At 49.8% G+C, this 20,196-nt stretch overlaps 6 protein-coding genes across 6 annotated transcripts; 2 read left to right on the forward strand and 4 right to left on the reverse strand.

Annotated features, from left to right (window-relative positions):
- Positions 1-3,423: 3,423 nt before the first annotated feature.
- On the forward strand, positions 3,424-3,639 carry PG994_009985 (uncharacterized protein; the record flags this gene model as incomplete). Its single annotated transcript, XM_066861394.1, has 1 exon — positions 3,424-3,639. The coding sequence occupies one exon, from the start codon at positions 3,424-3,426 to the stop codon at positions 3,637-3,639; it is 216 nt and encodes a 71-aa protein (XP_066710504.1).
- A 1,694-nt stretch (positions 3,640-5,333) lies between these two features.
- On the reverse strand, positions 5,334-6,701 carry PG994_009986 (uncharacterized protein; the record flags this gene model as incomplete). Its single annotated transcript, XM_066861395.1, has 1 exon — positions 5,334-6,701. One exon carries the CDS (start codon positions 6,699-6,701, stop codon positions 5,334-5,336), a length of 1,368 nt encoding a protein of 455 aa, XP_066710505.1.
- A 1,187-nt stretch (positions 6,702-7,888) lies between these two features.
- On the reverse strand, positions 7,889-8,537 carry PG994_009987 (uncharacterized protein; the record flags this gene model as incomplete). The annotated part of the gene is made up of 2 exons (XM_066861396.1): positions 7,889-8,386; positions 8,451-8,537. 2 exons carry the CDS (start codon positions 8,535-8,537, stop codon positions 7,889-7,891), a joined length of 585 nt encoding a protein of 194 aa, XP_066710506.1.
- Positions 8,538-10,867: 2,330 nt separating this feature from the next.
- On the reverse strand, positions 10,868-11,326 carry PG994_009988 (uncharacterized protein; the record flags this gene model as incomplete). Its single annotated transcript, XM_066861397.1, has 1 exon — positions 10,868-11,326. One exon carries the CDS (start codon positions 11,324-11,326, stop codon positions 10,868-10,870), a length of 459 nt encoding a protein of 152 aa, XP_066710507.1.
- Positions 11,327-14,545: 3,219 nt separating this feature from the next.
- On the reverse strand, positions 14,546-15,067 carry PG994_009989 (uncharacterized protein; the record flags this gene model as incomplete). The annotated part of the gene is made up of 1 exon (XM_066861398.1): positions 14,546-15,067. One exon carries the CDS (start codon positions 15,065-15,067, stop codon positions 14,546-14,548), a length of 522 nt encoding a protein of 173 aa, XP_066710508.1.
- Positions 15,068-17,265: 2,198 nt separating this feature from the next.
- Positions 17,266-17,711, forward strand: PG994_009990 (uncharacterized protein; the record flags this gene model as incomplete). The annotated part of the gene is made up of 2 exons (XM_066861399.1): positions 17,266-17,447; positions 17,501-17,711. 2 exons carry the CDS (start codon positions 17,266-17,268, stop codon positions 17,709-17,711), a joined length of 393 nt encoding a protein of 130 aa, XP_066710509.1.
- Positions 17,712-20,196: the final 2,485 nt, after the last annotated feature.

Here is a 20,196-nt window from a genome sequence, read left to right on the forward strand (position 1 = left end):
ATCCCTTACGTTGGTTGTCATATCGAGGCTGCCTGCGTTGTGTTGTCTCGGAACGCGACTTTCTCTACCAGCATAGCAATCACACTATTTTCAGCCCATCGTGTTTTGATAACTCATTCTCTGCAACACGACGGTCGCCTGCATCAACTAAGGTACGACTTGGACGGCGTATAATTGATTTGATGCAAAATCCCCGGGAAAGGAGCAGCATGTTGGAGAACTTTGCCCTGTTATTCCTTGTGGAAGGGGTAAGTCTAGGTGTTTGTCCACTATGTCGCTGTGAGATCCGCCGTAGCACTAGGGCAAGGTGCTCTCGGCTATCAACTGTGTCCGGGTTTCTCTTAGTGTCTTAATCTCCTCCGACCCAGATTGCTAAATTGAAATAATTACCCGTATGTTTTCTTCGCTGCTTCATCGGATGCCCTTAACTTTTTATATTCATAATGCTCGGTTTTGTGGGTAGTACGCTCAGATATAGCGGTTCCTAGTTAATCATATTATTGGAAGCTGCTTTTACCCAAGGCTTCGTATACATCTTCCTCTGTCATTGTATAGTCCGGCATTACACGCATTGGATTCCACTCATCCTGAATAAGTCCCGAAAGACCAAAGATCTTGTCTCGTGGGTCAGAACTCAGCTTATGTCGCATGCTATAAGCTAAATCGAGAATATCTGGAGCCGTACGGTGCGTGCTTCCAAAGGATGTATCCAGCTGGTTCCCAATCTGAACATCCAGCATATCCAGCAATGGTTTCATATTGATCTTGCTGAGGCCCATTGGCTCCCACCATGGTGAAAGTTCAGCATATTTCACCATACGTGAAAACCGACGTACCGCAGTACAATCGCTTGACTGCCATTTGACCATGTGCTCCCCACATAGTAAAACAGCGGCCTTTGATCTGCCGACTTCTTGAACCACCCAAACCCTTTGAAACCATGGTCGATTCATGATGTCCAATAGAGCTTCTTGGATGACTGGTGATGGTAAACATTGCCAAGGGGGTTGTGCCTTTGGCCGGACGTTGGTTGCAAAGTAGTGGAAGATAGCCATCCCGGTAGCAGACACCTGAGTGGCCTCGCCAAGCCAAATAAGCACTGACGTAGCAAACTCGTAGATCAAGCCCATCATTGAAACTTGTTGATTTCGCTCCGTTATGTCATTTTGATTGATGCAAATGGAATCGACCCAAAGTGCTCTAGGACGGTCGGCCTGCCTCAGCTGGTAGAGAGCTGTGTATAGCGACTTAGTGACCGAGATGGCCGAGTTTCCAATCTTGATGGTAGCAGTATCCCAACGGTCGCCCCACACATAGGACAGGGCTTCGAATGGCGGACAATCTCGCAGCGCAACGTGTTCGATATGACCATGAATTGCGTCGTCCCCGGACCCAGAATGTAAAATAAACAGACGAATGTCTTTCTCACAATCAAGAGGTAGGTAGTCTACGGTAGAATCCCGCTATAGCGAAACATAAATCAGATTAGCCCGAAAATCGTAAACTTCCTGAGAGAAAATGGGGTTGGTACGGTGGAAGCAGGATTCAGTGGATACTTAGCATGGTCCATTGTTGCCTGTACCCAGAAACCGAAGGAAACTGATCGCAAATAGATAGGCAGAGGCAAACGCAATGCCCAGGATGGGATCGTAAAGTGCCAGGCTTTGGTGAAAACATCCCAGAATCTGAAAGCCATGATTATTCAAAGCCTAAGGCCAGTTCGACAGCGGAAAGTGATGGATGGGTAGTAGGAAAAATAACAAATCACAATATGAGTGCAAGATGTCGACATGGCAGCCTAATAATGCACCGACGATCTGGTGGGGTGCAAAAAGTAGTTGGCCCCTCAGGTTTGCCGTACCGCCACAGCCTTAGGTAGGCCAGTCCAGGAGGCTAACAGATACTCATTCTTGAGTCGATCGAATAAAACCGTTCTTGGGGTACTGTACGAAGAGAGAAGGCACGATTTATCTAGCCGGATACAGTGGCTTGGTGTATACTTTGGGGATTGAATACTTTCGCACCTGTTCAGCGTTTCACGACTCCCTTCAACGATCCACTGACAGTCTCGTTACTATTAATAGCGACGGTACTCGCTCGAACTATGCCATCATTCCATAATCGAAATCCTTCACTGCCAAGCGTGACGAGTTAAGCCGAGATGCAGGCGAACTATGCGGCTGGTGATTTTATCGCTCTGCTGCGAATCTTATTTCTTGATTTGACACCCAAGGCTAGTGATTGTGGTGATGGAGGTAGAGTGGAGGAGAGCTGCGCATTTCCCAGAACGGCATCGTAGTTGGCATAACCAGCGCTTCACTGTATCGGCCTACTAAGTAACTCCTAATGCAGCTCCTTGAACTTGGATCTGTCAGAAGAATACTTATGTAGCTCCAGTGGAACGGTAACAACTTAATTTTGCTTGTATTGTGAGAAAGCATAGTATGTACCTACATTAGGCCCATTACTGGATCAAAGGTAAATATGGCGAAACTTAATAATTGAGAGTGATGTACCTAGTGGTACATAACAACGTGCGGGAGACCTACCGTCGGTGGATAGCTCCTGTGTACTAGCCATCCCGTGCTGGGACACGGGAGCTGTCCATCATGCCTAGCGCAAACAGTCAACAGTGGGTCGCGCCAATACCCCTTTCGGCTAGTATTGCAGTGCATCTAGATTCGAGGCAGCGCGAGTGGCCTGGAACATGATGGATAGCTCCCGTGTACTAGCCATCCCGTTGGCTGGTACACGGGGAGCTAGCCACTGGTGCCTGGCTCAAGTACCCTGTCGCAGGTCGATCTAGTACTCGGGAACTTCTTCTGAGCTATCCATATTTGACCTAGCGTGCATGCGTCCTATCAAATACATATGGCCTTTTCCACCCTCAGTGGAGCCGGCCTCGCCAACCACTAAAAGTAGGCCATGCCCAGAGATTCCAAGTTGTTCGGGGTCAGCACAGTGAGCCATCGAAAGACAGCTCTTCAATCCAGTCAAATGCATTACGCGCATTACTTGTTCCCGTCAGTCGGGAATGTCTTCTACGCCAGCCGCAGATTGCTAACAGTAAGGAAGGCCAGACTCATCCGCAACGCGCCGTCGAGAAACACGAGCCGTATGCATTGCTGCACTCGGCACTGCTAGCGATCCAGCCCCGCCATCGAAATCGCCAAAACCCCCGTCATCATCGCCGACTCCAAGCGAAGAGAAGCATATCAAGAGGAGGTGATTGGGGAAACCTTGAGGTAGGCTGGCATATCTTCTACGGATTGCCGGCTGAGGAGGACCAGACCTTTTCAGATCGGCAATCAGGACGCATACGAACGGCTGCACCACCGACTCGCTACCGACTTTCGGCCTTCCAGGGGCTGAGTGGGGAGAACTGGGATGGCGATTACGGGCGGGCTGATTTTGCGAGCGATGATGCCCACGCTTGTGTACCACGTGTTCGAAGAGCTTTGGCAACGCGCCATCCACGGCCATTGCACCGCGGGAAAGGATGCGCGATGGCGGTCTGAGGTCGATGAGATCACTCTCAGTGACCGTTCGAGGGTGCAGAAGGAGGGCAACATAAAGGGTAGAGTGACGAGCCGGGCGTCCTTCGTGAAGTCGCCCGATGGTCAGTCGCTATACGTATGAGAGCGCTATCCGCTTTCTAACTTGAGCTCGGATACATCCAGACCGAGCCGCTGAGCGAATTGGGGACCGTCCTTCTTTCAATATCAACGAGGATCTGACGACCCTGCGAAGAAGCCCACCCATTACGCGTCCATCTCACTCTAGACCTTGCAGTACTACGGCGACATCGCTACTGACGAATATACTAATGACGAAAGGTACTGTCTGCCCGCAGATTGATCGCCAATAGTACCGCCAGGCTGTTAATGCCGGACTTGCATTCCCCTGCGCGCTATTCTTTTCCGCCACGAAGCACCGATGCTACCACCGAGCCCGGCAGTGTTCCGCCTCAGTGTTATTCGAGTTTGATATCGCGGTAACGGTTATTGTCGTTTGCATAACCTTGTTTCTGGGTCACCTCTGTTCGCTTTGCTAGTGCTGATCGTCCATGTGTGAGTATGCTTCCTTATCCCCGTGCAAATCTCTTTCGTAGTGGCTGGCCCGAGAGGAAAGTCGACGAACGGCTTCAGCTATGCTAACGGGCCGAGGTTTGATAGTCTGTGTATAAGCAGGTACATAGCCCAGTAAGTCGTGCCTGGTTGCCCGGCGTCTGCAGAGTGGCACGCGCTGGTAGCTGAGGGTTCCTAGGGCTCTGCCTCCAATGTTGGAACACCCATCTGATGATGATGATGATTGTCAATTTAGAGTCCGTCCGAAGGCCTAGGCCTTATACAGACTTGGGGCTATGCTAAGCTGGGAGCACGGACGTGGCACAGGAGGGAGGCATGCTCCTTCCCACTTGACGCCCGCGTCCACGGTGCTATGCTACATGTGGTATGCGTCTCGCGTCCTCGACCGTCATCTAGAGACGGCGAGCGCCCTCCACGGTATGGCTCTTCTCGTGCGCTGGTATGCGAATATCCACCTTGATCCTTCCTGCCGTAGTCGAGTCCGGAGGTGGTGATGTGGCTGTGGTGGTGTGTTCGGTAAATTCTCGGAGAAATTGTCGTGTGTAGAAAAAAAAAATTCGTGCCTCGAACGGCGGCCGTCTCGATGAGGTTGAGACGGCGGACGCGCCGTCCACTGCGAGCAAGTGTCGACGACGCCTCCGTCGATGTGAGAGGAGGCTGGTGGTGGTCGATGTGTGCGGTCGGTGTGTGTGTTCGGACATGATGTTCTATTTCTAGTGGTGTCGGGAGAAGTCGGTCGGGGTCTCCCGGTAGCCCGTTGCCGTTCGTGCGTGTGGTACGATTGCGACGGGACGCTCGCCGCGGTGCTGTATGTGTTGATGCTCTTATTTCGTGCCGGAACGGTCGTCAGTGTCGGAAGAGCATCGTGGGGTGGAAGGGAAGGGATCGCTGTAGCCGTTGTCGAAGGGTGCCAAGGCCTTCGACGTCGGAGCCGTCAACGTGCTGTACCAAGGCCGTCGACGGCGAACATAGGTGAATGAACCCCCCCGTACCATTGCCTGCTCCTATCCGTCTACCGAGACGTTTCTAGACCACACCGCGAAGAGGTGGCAGGTTGGATTTTCGTGGTCCAAGGAACACCCATCTCCGAGGGCAATTTAGCCATTGGATGTAACAGTCTATTCACACTGTACCAGTTCGGCCCTGGCGTCCCGGTTTTGATCATGCATCATCACAACTATCTGGTCAGCGCCAAAATTTAAACGGATCACGGTTACAAGTAACGGGTGAGAGCAGAAGATAAGGCTAATTGTCAAAGGCTCTGCGTAATTGTTGTCGGACGTCGTCCTTGATACTAGCCACAATTTCCTCAGCCTTGTCCTGTATATACTTTTGAATCATGGGTTCCATCCAGTCCTTAGCACGCTCCTCTTCATATGTTACCTGATTCTCGAGGCTCTCATGGTCCTGTCTAAGCTCATCATGGTTAGCCTCCGCGAGTGTGACTTTCTCATCCATCATTTCTTGAAGACCCTCTATCTTGCTGAGCCTATCTTCAAGATCTTGATTGCTACTCCGCAATCTGTCATTTTCTTCTTCCAGTCTCTCGACTCGTTCCCGCTGTTCCCGGATCTCGGCTTTGAGGCCTTCGATGATATCATGCTGCAGCAAAGGACCAGTTGCCCTTCTCTTCAAAGAACGGGATCGGCTCGCGTTCTCACTGTCGCTGCTCCAGACGCGCTTGCTACATGGCCCTAGTCTCCATGTAAGCGGACATTGGCAGACGTGGGATATCAGGATGCTGTAGGCATACATACCTTCGATGTCACCCGGTATCTCAGAACCGCGTCTATGGTAGCCGCCCTCCTCGTAGCCCGGCGGAGTGGGGGCGGCGATGGTAGCAATATCCGATTCCGATCCAGGCGCCGTTGAATGTTGAGATGGCGGTAGCAGATCATCCTGATCGCCGTAGTCTGGCGGGCAATCGTAGCTTGGAGGGCCGATAGGAATAGTAGGAGCAACTGCTCCAGGTATCAAGCTTGAAAGGCCATCTTGGGTTTTGATGTCCAAACGTGCACCGCCTTTGCCCTTGTACAACGTCCGAAGATCCATCATTCGCTCCAGTGCCTCCTTCTGGGCTTTTGTTGCAGACGGCCAGCTTTGGTACGCATTGTAGACAGTTTGGTATTGGGTTTTCGGAAGGTCTCTATCGTGCATATAGAGGGAGAAAGTCGAGGCCGCGGCTAGCGAAGCGATCGACGCCAAAACACGGCACACCTCGCCATTGTTGTTGTAGTGATTAGGATCGAACCCGTTCGGTACGATGAGCTGGCCGCGACGGTAAGAATGAAGACGAAATTCGAGACGCGTAAAGGATCGATGGCTGTTCAAATAACCTTGTATTGTATCGAAGTACGGCGGGCGGTTATCGTCTTCATTGCTACAGGCAAGCTTCTTCAGCGACGCAATAACGTCGGGTGTAAAACGCAAGTAGAGAGTTACATCTTCGGTAAGGGTAATGGACAACTTGAAAAGAACCGTAGCTGATGGCCTGTAGTTGGCCTCGAATTTAAAAGACCGCCCGAGGTTGATGCTGTTTGCAGCGGCTGTCTCATGCTGACCCTCGCAAACGGCAACGACCGTGGTCGCGAACCGGACGGTATTGCCTGGCATACCTCGTTCGCGTTGTGCCTATATAAAGCGGACAGTAAGCCTTCGGGAGGTGATACGTACTGTTACCTGCAAATGCCGTTCTTCGTCTCGTGCTGTAAGACAACGCACTAAACAAAGTCGGAGGGGCCCAGTGCCGTTGATGCAAGAGGTGCTGGATTGCAAGCTGCCAGGGGTAGTAGAGTGATTAGGGGCGTGGGTGACTGTTCTTTAATAAAGAAGAGTTCCCGGCGTGGTCCCAATCCTAGCCCGACAACATTACAGAACAGACACCAGCAATGCAAAAAACAGTGTTGGAGGGACTCGGTATCGTTGATACAAGAGAGGCGCTGGATTGCAAGCTGCCAGGGGTAGTAGAGTGATTAGGGACGTGGGCGACTGTTCTTTAATGAAGAGTTCCCAACGTTATCCTAATCCTAGCCCGACGACATTACAAAGTACCTGCACTTGGGCGCTGAATAAAACGAACTGGAGAAGCTGGGAAGAAAGATCGTTTAGAGGAAGAAGCCATCGCAAAACTTGTGGGAGAACAGGGCAGTTTATGAATGACAACGAATTGCGCGTATGAAGGTTGGGTGCGACATGGTGTAGCGAGTGCGAAAAGAAAGGAAGTAAGGGAGGAAACGAGAGATGCAAGAAGCTGAATGGATGGTGCAGGTGGGCCAGAGCGCTGTGCCATGCCCCCCCCCCCCACCTTTCGCAGGATTTGTGTGGCTCACCAACCAAAAGACTTTGTTTCGCATAGATACAGTAAGGCGCTTACCTTATCCACACGATCGCAAGGACGGGCTGGCCAACTGGTGAATGGTTGGCAAGTGGTGACTCAGAACCTGCCAGCAGATATCATGCACCAAAAAGTCGATCACACAACCCAGTCTCTCTATCGTCTATTTGTATGTACTGTTGTACTGTACTTGTAATTCAGACAGTGGTCCTCAATTCCGTAGCGATGCGCAGAAATATATGTATTGATCCCCCCAGCAGCACGCTGACAAAGTGCTACTAATAAGAATAGCTGCATTGCATCGCGAGAAGCCAGCCGTCCAGATGGCACTCCGCAAACCTTCGCGCAGCTTCGTGGTTATCAGATTGTGAGATTCGTATTATATAGAAAGCAATTCGGTAACTGTACTGCCCATGTGGCACGCCCTGCTCCCAAAGAGGCAGAGCCCATCAAGCCAGCATAGCCACTATAACATCTTGACGTCTTTCAGATGCCCATACTTTCTAATGCGCTCTCTACACCAGCATTCTGGACACTGATATGATGACGACTGCTTGTGGGTCCACGACTTGACGACAGAACTGTAGCCTTCCAGAATCCTTGAAAACGGCTCCGTACGGCATCGCTTTTCAACCCTTCTCCAATAAGTCTTCTTCTTAGGCCGATACCGGTAGCAATCACAGCAAGGCGCCCAAGATCTTGTAGGGCGCCGACGAGAGTCTACTGGTCGCAAGACGTGTAGTAGGCTCAACATTGCAGAACAATTAAGGATAGGGACAGAACAATGACTGGCGGCAGATGGGATGACGATGGTCTTCATTGACGAGACGACAAGCAACCGTTTGCAGGTGAGCGATAGAAAGAGCTGACAGACCGGATGAGCATGTGCGAAGATTTGAAGCAGCAGCTCGTTCGGTAGCTCCAGCAGAACCCCAGACTGTGCCCTTTGCGATGAACCGAGGAGCTATTCAGAGTTCCTCTTAGCAGAAGAAACTTGGACATAGAATAATAGTACAGGCATAGCCTACCGCTTGTGGGATTTTGAACGCACCCCAGAAGGCAGGAGCGTGATCTCTTTCGCACTGGGCGAGGACATAAGGCCATTGCGCGTACATCGCATCAGGGAAGGTAGTGTATTTATTGACCTAGATAGGGCTGAGTCGGGTGTAAGAGGGGAATCAGACCAATTAAAGAGGCAGGTACGAACATAGTTCAAGTGGTAGTTGTAGAATGGCAACGCTGAGACGACGAGCTTTCAGCGGTCCTCTTTCCACAAGTAGTCACGTGAATGCATGGTACCTGAGCAAGCAGTCCAATGTATCGTTTTTTCTTGGCGCTTGCGGGCCCGCACATTGCAGATATGAAAGACGAAAGTGCTCTATTCACACCAAGACTAACAACCAAGACGAGGCATCATACGAACCTTACGGTGTGAAATTTGCCGAGTCCCAAGAAATCGGCCGATTGGGTGGTGGAATCGACGGCGTCGATTGAAGTAGGCGTACACTCGTTGCCGATTGATTGCTGGTGGGGGTCCTTGAAATGCCCGACCTCTACCACCACCTCGACCAGTCTAAGTTGCGAACGATGATGTTGGCTCTGCTTGCGTTCTGCCTTGGTTAAGTGTCCTAGGCGTGTTTATGACTGTGCCGGCCTTATCGATTCCGTGGAGGTACGCACGTAGGCCAATCTTGCCTGTGCGTATCTGCGTGATCACAGAGCTCAGCGCTCTGTGCAGTTCCGTGTGCATCTTTAGCGTGTTCCTTCCTGGTCGTGCTCCGAGCTTGAGAATTTCTTGGCGGTCTTTTCCAGTGTCCTGGGGGTCTTTTTCTAGTGCCTTGGGGGCCCTTCAATATGCGCCAGGGGCCCTTTGATGATTATTCTTTTCAAGTCGTATTGCTGAATCTGGGGTGGTTGGAAGAGTGCCGCCCGCGCTACCCCGAAAGGTCCCCTAAGATACCTGGGGGTTTGGCTACAACGACTTTATGTGGGCATCCAAACTCCAGGTCCATAAGACAGGTGGGCGAACGAAGGTTTGGTGGAAAGAACTGGCGCCTACATTCGAGCGTCCTCGGATTCCGTCTTTTCTCTACTTAAGGATGAATTGTATGCTTAGCGAACTTTGACAAATTGCCCTTGATTCAAAGACCAAAAGTGTAGTGCAATGTAGCCATTTCTACAAAAGGCAGTGGTCAGCCAATCAGGATGCCAATTCAAGTTCGGAATCCGTCCTGATTTGTACTCTGTACAGATCCAAACAGCCTTAAAGCCCCACTATGTTTGGCTTGCCCCCTGTCTGCGATAATGGCAAGAAAAAAGTGACAAGAGCACAGGAACAAGGGAGCAAGAACAGAGGGTTTCTGGCCAGTATAAAGGGCGATTGATTCGCCTTCAATTGGCCTGGACATTCTCTCTCTTTCTTTACATTACAAGAATGGCTCCTACTCTAAGAATAGACCCCCAATCAAAGGATGGTGAACAGGCTGTTCAAGGGCACATTGGAAACGGTACAAAGAACCAAAGCCGCCGCTCGGCCGGGCCAGCACGTGCCGACCCAGACATGACACAATCGCGCAGAAAAAGGGACAGAAGCAACGAAAACATAGCCAAAAAGTGGAAAACATTGGTGAAACGTGGCGGCAAGCTTCAGCGTCAGCACGGGGCGGAGATTTACATCTATATTAGAATTCCTCGCAGACGGAAGCAGTATCTCTTCTTATCGCACAGGAATATGACGCCGTTAGCCATAGGCGAAGCCGTACGCACCCCCCTTCCGAATTATTTGTCTGTACTAAAGAACCTAGGAAAAGCAATATCCACCACCTGTTGTAGTTGTAGGAAATGAGATGGATAGGCTGGACCAAGTCAAAGGCGCAGCTCCAGAAACGGTTGATCACAAGTGTTAATCCTAGAGGATGGAGCAGGTATTTCAGTCGCAATGAGTACATTTTATGCAGCACCTGTCTTTGATGTTTGTCCCACTTACTGTACTACTGTACCTTTCCAGTATTGGTCGTTGTGGGTTTAGCGGTTCACACAACGCTACTAACTGCCCCATAGATACAGATACTTTGCAAGTATCTTCCTTGTTCATTGCGCACCACTTCCAACACTACGGGAGGAGATGCAGTACCTTCAAGACCAGGTTCAAATCTGAAGCCTCTGTTAAAACCACAAGTTCTTCTATAGACATGCCGCCCACTGGTGTCCGTTTTCCCACGCCTCCTAAGCCGAGTCTTTGGGCTACACTTCTGAACGTAAGGTCAGCTTAGCGAACTCCGGATCACGGCAAATAGGTTTAATCCGATCTATCAGACCTAACGCGGGCAGAGGCAAGTAACCTACATGCTAGATCCACAACGACTAGATGCAGTCGCAGCTTAACGGCCATCCCACCATGGAAACCATCTGTCAACAACCTCAGGAAACCCTTCCACTCCCAGTCTCAACTGTACTCGGCGTCTCCAGTCCAGCCTGTATTGTTGGTCATTAGACCCGGGTAGATCCATCCCCCCGACACACGGAATTTGGTTCTAATCCATTCTTTTGGAACAAACCCGGCAGTCTCCCAATCGATGATTCCCACTGAGCGGTCGGCCAGGTTCACAATGATGTTTCCAGGCCCTAGGTCGCAATGATAGAAATGAAAAACAGTGCAGTCCATGCCCAGGTTTTCACAATTCGAAACAAGGTTCTTGTTGGTGTAGTCAAGAGGAGCGCCCCGCTTGATTAAGTAGTTGTCGACAAGGTGATGTCCGTCCACGCCGCCGATGTAATCGGCCACCCAGATTTCTAACTCTGTGCAGATCCCTACAACTCGCTCGACGTAGTAAGTCTTGGTATCCTCGTCCATACTTGGCCATTCCTCACCAAGGGTTCGACCTGGTATCGCCTTCAACAGCATTATGTAGCGATTGCCCCAAAGCGCGTGGAAGAGTACGTCCGGGATGATGAAACTCAAGCCGCCTCTGTCGTGGAGTTGTGATAAGGTAACGTGTTCGCGGGTTGCGTGGAGCTCGGAAGGCCCTAAGTCTCGAATCTTCAAAAAGACATCACCAATTTTCCAGGTGGCTGCAATGCCCCGGCATCGTAGACTTTCTTGATTGGGCTCGTCAGAGACAGTGGTTGCGAGGATGGAAGCGGGTTAGGTGCATCCGAGAGACTGTAGAATGAGCCTTGCCCATCACCCCAAAAGAGTTGATTTGAATCCAATGGGGCTTGATGAGAGATAATAATTTTATCGCTGATGATCCATCCGGCGTTTGTCTCCCTGACTGATTCATTTACTGGGTATCGCGTTCGCATGTTATTGGCTGTGAGCAGTGGAGATTTGAAGAGCAAAATTGAAGAGATGGTAAGTAAAATTGGCCAACTTTGAAAGGAGGTAGTGCATACATATATAGCTGATGCTTAACGGCACGTGCCTATTGGAACTATGCAAGTCCTAGATGGACTTTGGGAAGGATTGAGCTTTCGAGTGATGCAAAAGAAGTGGGATGTATTCAATCTTGCTTGTACTATAATACTGGAATGGTCACAACACTCAGAGATTTCACCTGCCACCTCCGCACCCTAACCAAGATCGCAAAACTCTGACAGACCTCCGCACCCTAACTAGGCGTAGTTTGTTGCTCGTTGCAAGATCTTACTACGCATTAGCCCAGTGGCCGAGTATTGACTCCACGAGAATCTATTAGCGATGGACTACATACAGGACAGATCCACTAAGCAGTGGTAGGGAGTGACGCGCCGCATGTCGCACCTTTCACTTTGCCCTCGCAGGTTGTTTTCCCAGTAATGTTGTTATACCCACATTTGGGACAATCAACAGCGTCGACAAGTTGTTCAGGGGTGTTAGCTGCCATGGCTAGCGGCTTAGTTCGCGTGGTTGATGAGCAAGTGGGGAGATCTTAGCGGGGTATGAGTGAAAAGGTTGTACCTATAGAACTCTCAAATTATGCTGAACGATGCTTCGAAGGATGATATAAAGACAGAAAGATGAAAGCGACCCCTTTTTATATTTACCGTACGGTTGAGAGGTTAACACACCATCTTAGTCGATGTATTCCCTTAAGCAAGACTAGCAAATTCACAGCGAAGAGCTGCATGATACAGGTCCGAACAAATTTCTGCACAAAACGTCAAGTAATTCGACTTTGAGCCCAGTGGACAGAGGAGGTCAGGCATTGGGAATTGGACATGCCTACCATACTTACCCCATAGGTCGGCAATGGAACCCGCGAACCGTACACCCGTACACCCGTACACCCGCGAACTCACGAACCCGCGAACCCGCGAACCCACGAACCCACGAACTCACGAACCCACGAACCCACGAACTCCCGAACCCACGGACCCATGAACCCACGAACTCCCGAACCCACGGACCCGCGAGCCTACGAACCCATTAATCCTCTCAGGTATTACCGCTACCCTGATGACGTAGGAATTGGGCTCGTTTTCGGCCGGTCTTGAACTCAAATGCGTCGGTAGCGACGAGTACAGTAAAATCCAGGTTCAGCGTCCGCTCGTTTAATGTTAAAAATAAGAAACTGAAGTACTGTGGGGCGCCTGCACTCGTGCGTAAGCGATGTGGAAGAAGTACCGTTCATCGCCAAGCCAGACTTTCGTAGGGCTGCATATTCAGCGCTGACATGTATCGCTACCGCTAAGCCCTGCACTTCAGCTGCCTTGGAGCCAACAGTGGCTCAACAGATTGCACTCTGGATAGAATGGCAGCTTTGAACTGGCTGACTTCAGAGTCATTTTATGCTGACAGTATCCAGGACTCAAGAGATCCTCATCGCAAATACATCGACTTCAAACTCTTAACTAATAAAATCCATCATCTCACGCCGTTCCATGTCAGACTCTTTCGCAATCTGATGGCAAAGTGATATCTCCATAGTGGAAGTGATCTTAGGGTTGGGGCCAGGGCGGTTCGCAGGCGCCGTCGTCGTTCCGTATCGTGCGTGCGTCGATCGGGCTCGGCGGACGGCGCGTTCGCTGCAAGGGATAGCTTCGGAAATCTCGTTATTCGCTGATCCTCGAGTAATCATGGAGAGCATCTGTTCGTGCCGAGACTTCGACAATCGGGGGTCCATATTGATAGTCTTGTTCGGGGGTTTGTCGGGAAACGAAATGGGAAGGGTTGCAGGTTGGAAATGGCGAGACAAGAGCGCCGCAGTTAGGCCATTAGTCTAAGTCACAGTGTCTGTGGAGCTTTGGTTTCCTCTAGTTCACTTCCCTTTTAGTGCAATAAGGCCTAGCTTTTAGTGGCTAACCCGCTAGACCATGGAGCCCCATCTCTAAATGCCTAGACATGGACAATGCTTGCCACTACTTTGATCGTTTGATCGGACCAAACTCTGTTTTGACGACGTTCTCCATATTGAACCACGCAATGTCGAAAGAGATTCTCGTCCAGCTTGATACCAGTCAGTAACCAAAATGAGGGTCTACTCGATTACCACACCCTACATTCGCTCCTTCGCAGCCGGTCGCAGCATCTAGCATGCAATAATGCTGATTGGACGGCGGAGCTCGCAAAGTCGCGCGGGGTCGCCTTGGTAGCAATGTTGGCCGCACCAGGCTGGCGCCTACAGTATCTGACCATCTCGAGGGACTCAAATACCTGATCTGTCACAGTTGGAGCAATTCGGGAGGCAGTTCTGCAGGTAATGACTGTATTGTGGAAAACCCGAAAATTGTAATGAAGGAAGAGGAAATTCAGCCTTGCTTCGACCGATATGCTATCTGAATAGGTAGGCTGGGGTCGGCGCCGCAGCACGATCGTTTCGTTCCCTTAATAAAGAACTCCGAAATACCGAAAAAATCAATCAAGATATGTTCCTGACATCCCAATACAGACTGATATCGTACCAACATGAACCAGATGAATACGCGCAACAATCCTAGCCCATCGCTGTGGGTCCTCTCGTTACTTCGTTAAAGGCGCTCCTGATTGCTCAGCGTCAGCTTCCTCGCGTCCTCATCCGCCTTGCAGTGCTTCCGACCGAGTGATATTGGCCCTTCCAGGCATTTAGGGATCATTCCACCGGTAGTCGAAGGCCTCGGTCATCTCGCTTATGAAGAGATAGAGTAGATTGACTCATCGATTCGCTCAGCATGATATGCGGCTGAACCCCAGGGGTAAAACAACGCCCCTTAATAAGAAGCATTGCCCGGCTCTGTTTTCGACCTCAATAACGGGAAGGTTGGCGGATGCAGCGTTCGCACAGACAAACACCCGTCGAACCTCTGGATGCGCTGCTAGATCTGCGAAGGTTATTGGCTGGATTGATGCTTCTATGGTATCAACCTCGCCAATAATAGGCTTATAGCAGCCCCAGGTTATAGCCTGCGATGTTTGTTGACTGGCACCAACAAGGACTCCTCCAACAGCCCATCCCACTGGATTCCAGAAATTGGCAACAGTCATTCCCGTCAAAGCAGTCACACCAGCTTCAGCAGCAACAGCTACAGAAAATAGAGCCTCGGAAGCAGCAATGGCGCCAGCGCCTTCAAGAGCTGCTGCTGCTGCCAAAGCGCCTTCCGAAATGACAGCACCAGCGACAGCACCAGCTTGAGGAGCCGCGGCCCCAGCAACTACTGCGGTGCCACCGGTACCAATTATTACGACCATGATGATCGCTTGTTTCGCAGAGCGTGCTTTGAGATGGGATAGAGGGTAGTTTCGAGAGCGTGCTTTGAATTGCGGGGTAGGATGAGAGAAGTGATTCAGAAGCCAACCGGTTCAAAATTGTGGCAAAGCTAAAAGCCAGTTTAACTAGGCTAGGTCACGGGATATACCAGCACGAATCAGATGCGTACAGCTACAGCCGTGATTCGGTACCCTGACCATTGGGCCGCAACCGATACAGGCCTAAAGGCAAGTATGGTGTTGCCTTAAACAGATTGCATACTGTATTGGCTAAGGCGGCAACAGATAGTCACGCCATCTGTGACAAAGGCTCAGTGAGGGCTTGATAGTGTTCAACTAATAATTGACTATGGCACTTATGAGGGCTTTGCCCTGTCTCACTTAAAGTGAGGTCAAGTGTGAGGTTTATGTACACACTGTTTAGGTCTTTCGAGGGATCCTGTTTTCCCATTATTGACCTCAAGCGCGGTTGCCTTTGGAATGTGATCCTTCCGTTGGGCCGGTATGCATGCCAGTTGGTTCTGCATATAACACTATCTCCCAACAAACGATCTGTACTAACCACCCCCGTGGAACCAAGGATCGCCATCAGGAGAAAGCACACTTCCGTAATTGGTATAGTGGCATACACCTGTTAGAAGTCAGAGTGGATCTTCTCTGTCGAGCTGAATGTTGTCTCGATAGCGACAGACGGTTCAAAGAAGTTATACAATATCTTACGAAGCCTGCGGGCGGTGGAGAAATAGTCTGCCTCAAACAGCAACCGAATCGCATCAGAAGACGCGCTCGCAAGCGCATACCTCAACGACAGGCGGATCCCCGAGGAGATCGAGACATTCGAGTATGTGTTCGAGGTGTGGAAGACGGCGCTGAACGAGAAGGATCACAATCGACTCGCGTCAGAACACAACCTCGCATGAGCATACCTCGACGGTAGCAAAGATCAGAAGGCCGTCAACCTTCTTGAATATGTCGTCGCAGTGAAAAGTCGACTATTCGATGAAGACGATCCCGACCGATACGTATCGCTGGAACTACTGGAAGATGCATATGATCGATTAGAAACTGACTGGGAGCCTTAGAGTGATGTTTTGGAACAGGATACACCTTCCGTACAATATGCAATGAAGCACCTTAACAGGCCTGAAGTATTCAAATAATCGTCGATGCACTGTAGCTGAACATGGTCGTCTAGTTATAGCCGTTGTTGGAATCTTTAAGTCATCTTGGTAATTACCTGGTTGTAGCGGTACATGTAAGCACCAGAAATGCATCGTTCTAGCTGTTTTGCGGGACGCTGACAGGTACCCATGACTCACTAGGATTTACGGTACAGGAAGCCCCACAGTACTTTAGACAGATATTTTTCACATATTCATCGCGGACGCTGAACCTGGATTTTACTGTACGATAACATTTTTTTTATCCCACGAAATGTATTGGGATAAGATATGCCAACCGTCTTGGGACCCGGCTCATTAACTGGATTGGGGGGTTTTGTAGAGCTTTTCGTAGACATGCCCTAATAGGATATATGCAATAGTTGTAATAATAGTCGAAATATAAGCATACCTACATGTGTTCCTTATTTTTCATATCGGAAATACATACGTAGCTAGAAAACTACGTGTACAATCAATTTTTGGCTGATTGCAAGTGCGGGCGTAGCTGGCCGAAAGAGGCTAGTGGTTGGTTAACTCGTCATCGCTTACCCCTCCAGCAACGAGGGGGGGGAAAGAGAGGGAGGGGTCAGACTTGACTTTCGTGTGGCAGCGGAAGACCGTCAACATCACCATGGCTCAAACGACTACGCCGCCAGCAGAGCACGCGACAGAGCCCATACAGTCCTTCTCCGCGAACGATGCGAAGGCGTCCATTAAAATAACTGGCGCTTTCTTCAGAGAAGATGCCTCGGTGGGGTGTGCGGTCGACCAGTTCGTCAACTTAAAAAAATTACCTCTCCGGAAGCCTGATGGGTTGGAATTCTGCGCGCAGAACAGTTTTTATAATAAGGTGAATGGACCTTTTCCTCCTGTCTCTACCAGTCCCTAATATCACCTAGGACATACGAGATGTTATCGAGTCAAGCATCGATCGGCCTTACTGGGGCGGAGCCAAACTATATAAAAGCGAGATTCTTCCCCTCCGACGTGTCGTACTTCTTTGCCGAGGGACCCAAAATGCGAACCGTTTACATTCTATTATTCTCCCCGAATACACGATTTCTTCTATTCGAGGGCACACACAGCAAAAAGCTACCTGAGAAAGTAATGTCGAAATTCGGTATACTAACATCTCCCCATGATGAGTTGGGCGCGCAGGGCATATTGCCTGTCCCGTATGATGTGCCAACGGGAGGATTGTAAGATCTATGCCACGATTTGCATTAGAGTCCGAAACTTACACATGTGACAGTGCACTCATAGATGGTCGCGTTGGCTGGACTATTCTTGAAGGACAAGCAATGGCTATTGGATATGCGTCCGAAGAAGAGATCAAACACTGGGGAACGTTCGAACTCGGCGACACACCTTCTCTCAGGGAAAAAGTTGCCGAGCTGTATCGCAATGGGATCAGGACAAAGACCATTTTCGTCAAGCCTCAGAGCACCGTCTTTAATACGTAATACGATCTGCGAAGAGCGCTTGGGCCCAATACACATAGGAAAAACAGGAGTTACACATGTGTGAAGTCCCAGTCCAAGATTCCATCGATTGGATTTAGAACCATAGCTGAACCACGCAGAAATCCATCATCAAAATCTGCCATCGTATTGTGAATATTTGGTGTCCCATGTATAGGTTGGTACGACCCAAGCTGTGGTAAGAACCCCGTATCTAGGCTGGGCCCAGTAATGAGACCTGTCTCACTCGAAGGGAATGGAGCATTGAGTGTTGCTGCGTAAGAGTCCAATGTGGCTGGGTACCGTCAGTAGTCTCATCAAGCGAACATATATACCAGTATCTACCTGATCCGTAAGTCTCGCTCCCGGCGTCGCGCAGGCCAGTAGCATCCAAAGTAGAAGTCGCACTGACGGCCTTCTGATGACTTGTACGCCTGAAGCGTTCTGTTTTGGCGTATAAGAGCTTGGTTACTTTGTCGTTTATACGTCTCTTCTGTTGGATTGCTTCCACTCTCTTCGTTTCGGAGAGTTGGTCTGCCATCCGCGTTATGCAATTTGCATGGTTCTTGTTGAAGTTTGAAGCCCATTGCATGGGCTTCTGGCAGCAGATGCATTTCGTGTCCTTGCTCGAAATTTGTGCACAAGGAACATCTGCGATCGTGTTAGCACAGTGCTTGCATTTTGGCAAAATTTGGCATCTTACGACCGGCGTAGTGTCGTCGACGAGCTTTTTCATCGACATTTCGCTTACCACAATCAGGGCAGCAGAGGTTTGGGTCAGAATGCGCTTGAAGATTATCGACGACGCGTCGTTCGTCGTCTTCTCCATGGGAAATATTTGGACAAAGCGACGAATCCCGGGTCGCAATAGAGCTCGCTTGAAATTCACTGCTTATCAGGGCTGCTATGCGAGCCGATAAAACAGTTAGCAAGGTACTTCACGAAACCGGGAATCAAAATACCAACTTGGTTGTTTGAGATGGTTTTGTTCGCATGATCTATCTGGGCCAAACTGTCCGTGATGACCTTTTCTGCTTTTTTTATATTAGCTAGGCAGGATTGTATAGCTTGCATCTTACACAAATAGGACTCATGGGGTATTTCAGCTGTTATGGTGGTGATGCACGGAAGAAGTGCCAACAATGTGATCAAAGCAAGCAAGCCGGGTTATGACGGCGCACTTATCACGTGATTTAGGCTTCAATACGATACAACCTCGGGAAAATGCTGTTCAACCGGTATCATGAAGTAGAAATATAAACCCATCGTCTAGTATTTCGCTATCCTGATTTTCTACTCAACCGATCTACCAATAATTATACACAGTCAACGATAAATTTTTGACTCGATTTTAAAAACTTACTTGCCTCACAATGAGTGATGGTTGTGCTGCGTGTGGTGGCAATCCCAAGGGTGTCGCATGCGGCGCTTGCGGAGCTGAGCCCAAATCTTGAATTCAAGAAAGTACGTATCGCGAAAGGAGGGAAATCCATCATTGCTAATACTCATGCAGACCTTTTGTTCCAACTGAAACCGCACCCGTCACGCATTTGTCTATCGACGTCTACGCCTTTACTTTCGAATTTTGCGGTCGGAGGGGAAAGATGATTGCAGTTGCTGTAGCTGGATGGAATCGGCTACCGATCTATGAGTCCGCTTGAGACTTCCCTGGGTGCCTGGGTGTCTAGGTGCCGGGGTTCTTGGGTTCTTGGGTTCTTGGGTTCTTGGGTTCTTGGGTTCTTGGGTTTGGGTTCTTGGGTTCTTGGGTTCTTGGGTTCTTGGGTTCTTGGGTTCTTGGGTATTGGGATACTTGGGTACTTGGAGAAAGCCGGGGTGGTCAGAATTGCAGGGGCGTTATGGAGCTGTATCAGTACCTTATCCCCGCTCCTGCACCAAAAGCAGCCCTTATCTTCGTGCCAGCTGCTCCCAATCACTTATGGTAGAATGCACGCTTATTGATTGGTTGAAAATGTGTCTACTCCTGAGGCCGGGTATCCCCTTGACTGCGAATTACGGTCTGTAATGTGGTGTGGAGCCGCCGTCGGCATCAATTAGATCTTCGGATGGTGAGAGTTTACGCTAGTTTTCGTAGCGTGGAACATGTCTTTTGCACTGGTCACAGCAGAAACAGAAGTATTCTGTTTTCTCCACATTACAGACTGTACTTCGCAGTCAAGGTGATAGGATCCCCCTATCTTTCGTCAATACAGTCCTCCGCCCACATCATCGGCTTACGTGCCGATTGGAAGCAAACGAGATTTCTCTCGAAATTGGTAAGAAGCACGAATGGGAATGGGATTGCCGATAAACTCGCGTATATCGATACAGCTTATGCAAACTCTTCCAATAGATAATAGAGCGATGCTTATTATTTCCTTCTAATAGATGGAATTTCTTACATAGCCCTCTACTCTTTAAACAGGTCCAAATTACTGCTGGGGTCTTAAGTGAAAGGCAGCAAATCCAACCTGCCACTCATCCGCTAATG

This window comes from Apiospora phragmitis (genome assembly GCF_038363925.1).
Source record: "Apiospora phragmitis strain CBS 135458 chromosome Unknown utg000010l:1.0-9815664.0:1.0-9183399.0, whole genome shotgun sequence".
Taxonomy (NCBI): Eukaryota; Fungi; Ascomycota; class Sordariomycetes; order Amphisphaeriales; family Apiosporaceae; genus Apiospora; species Apiospora phragmitis.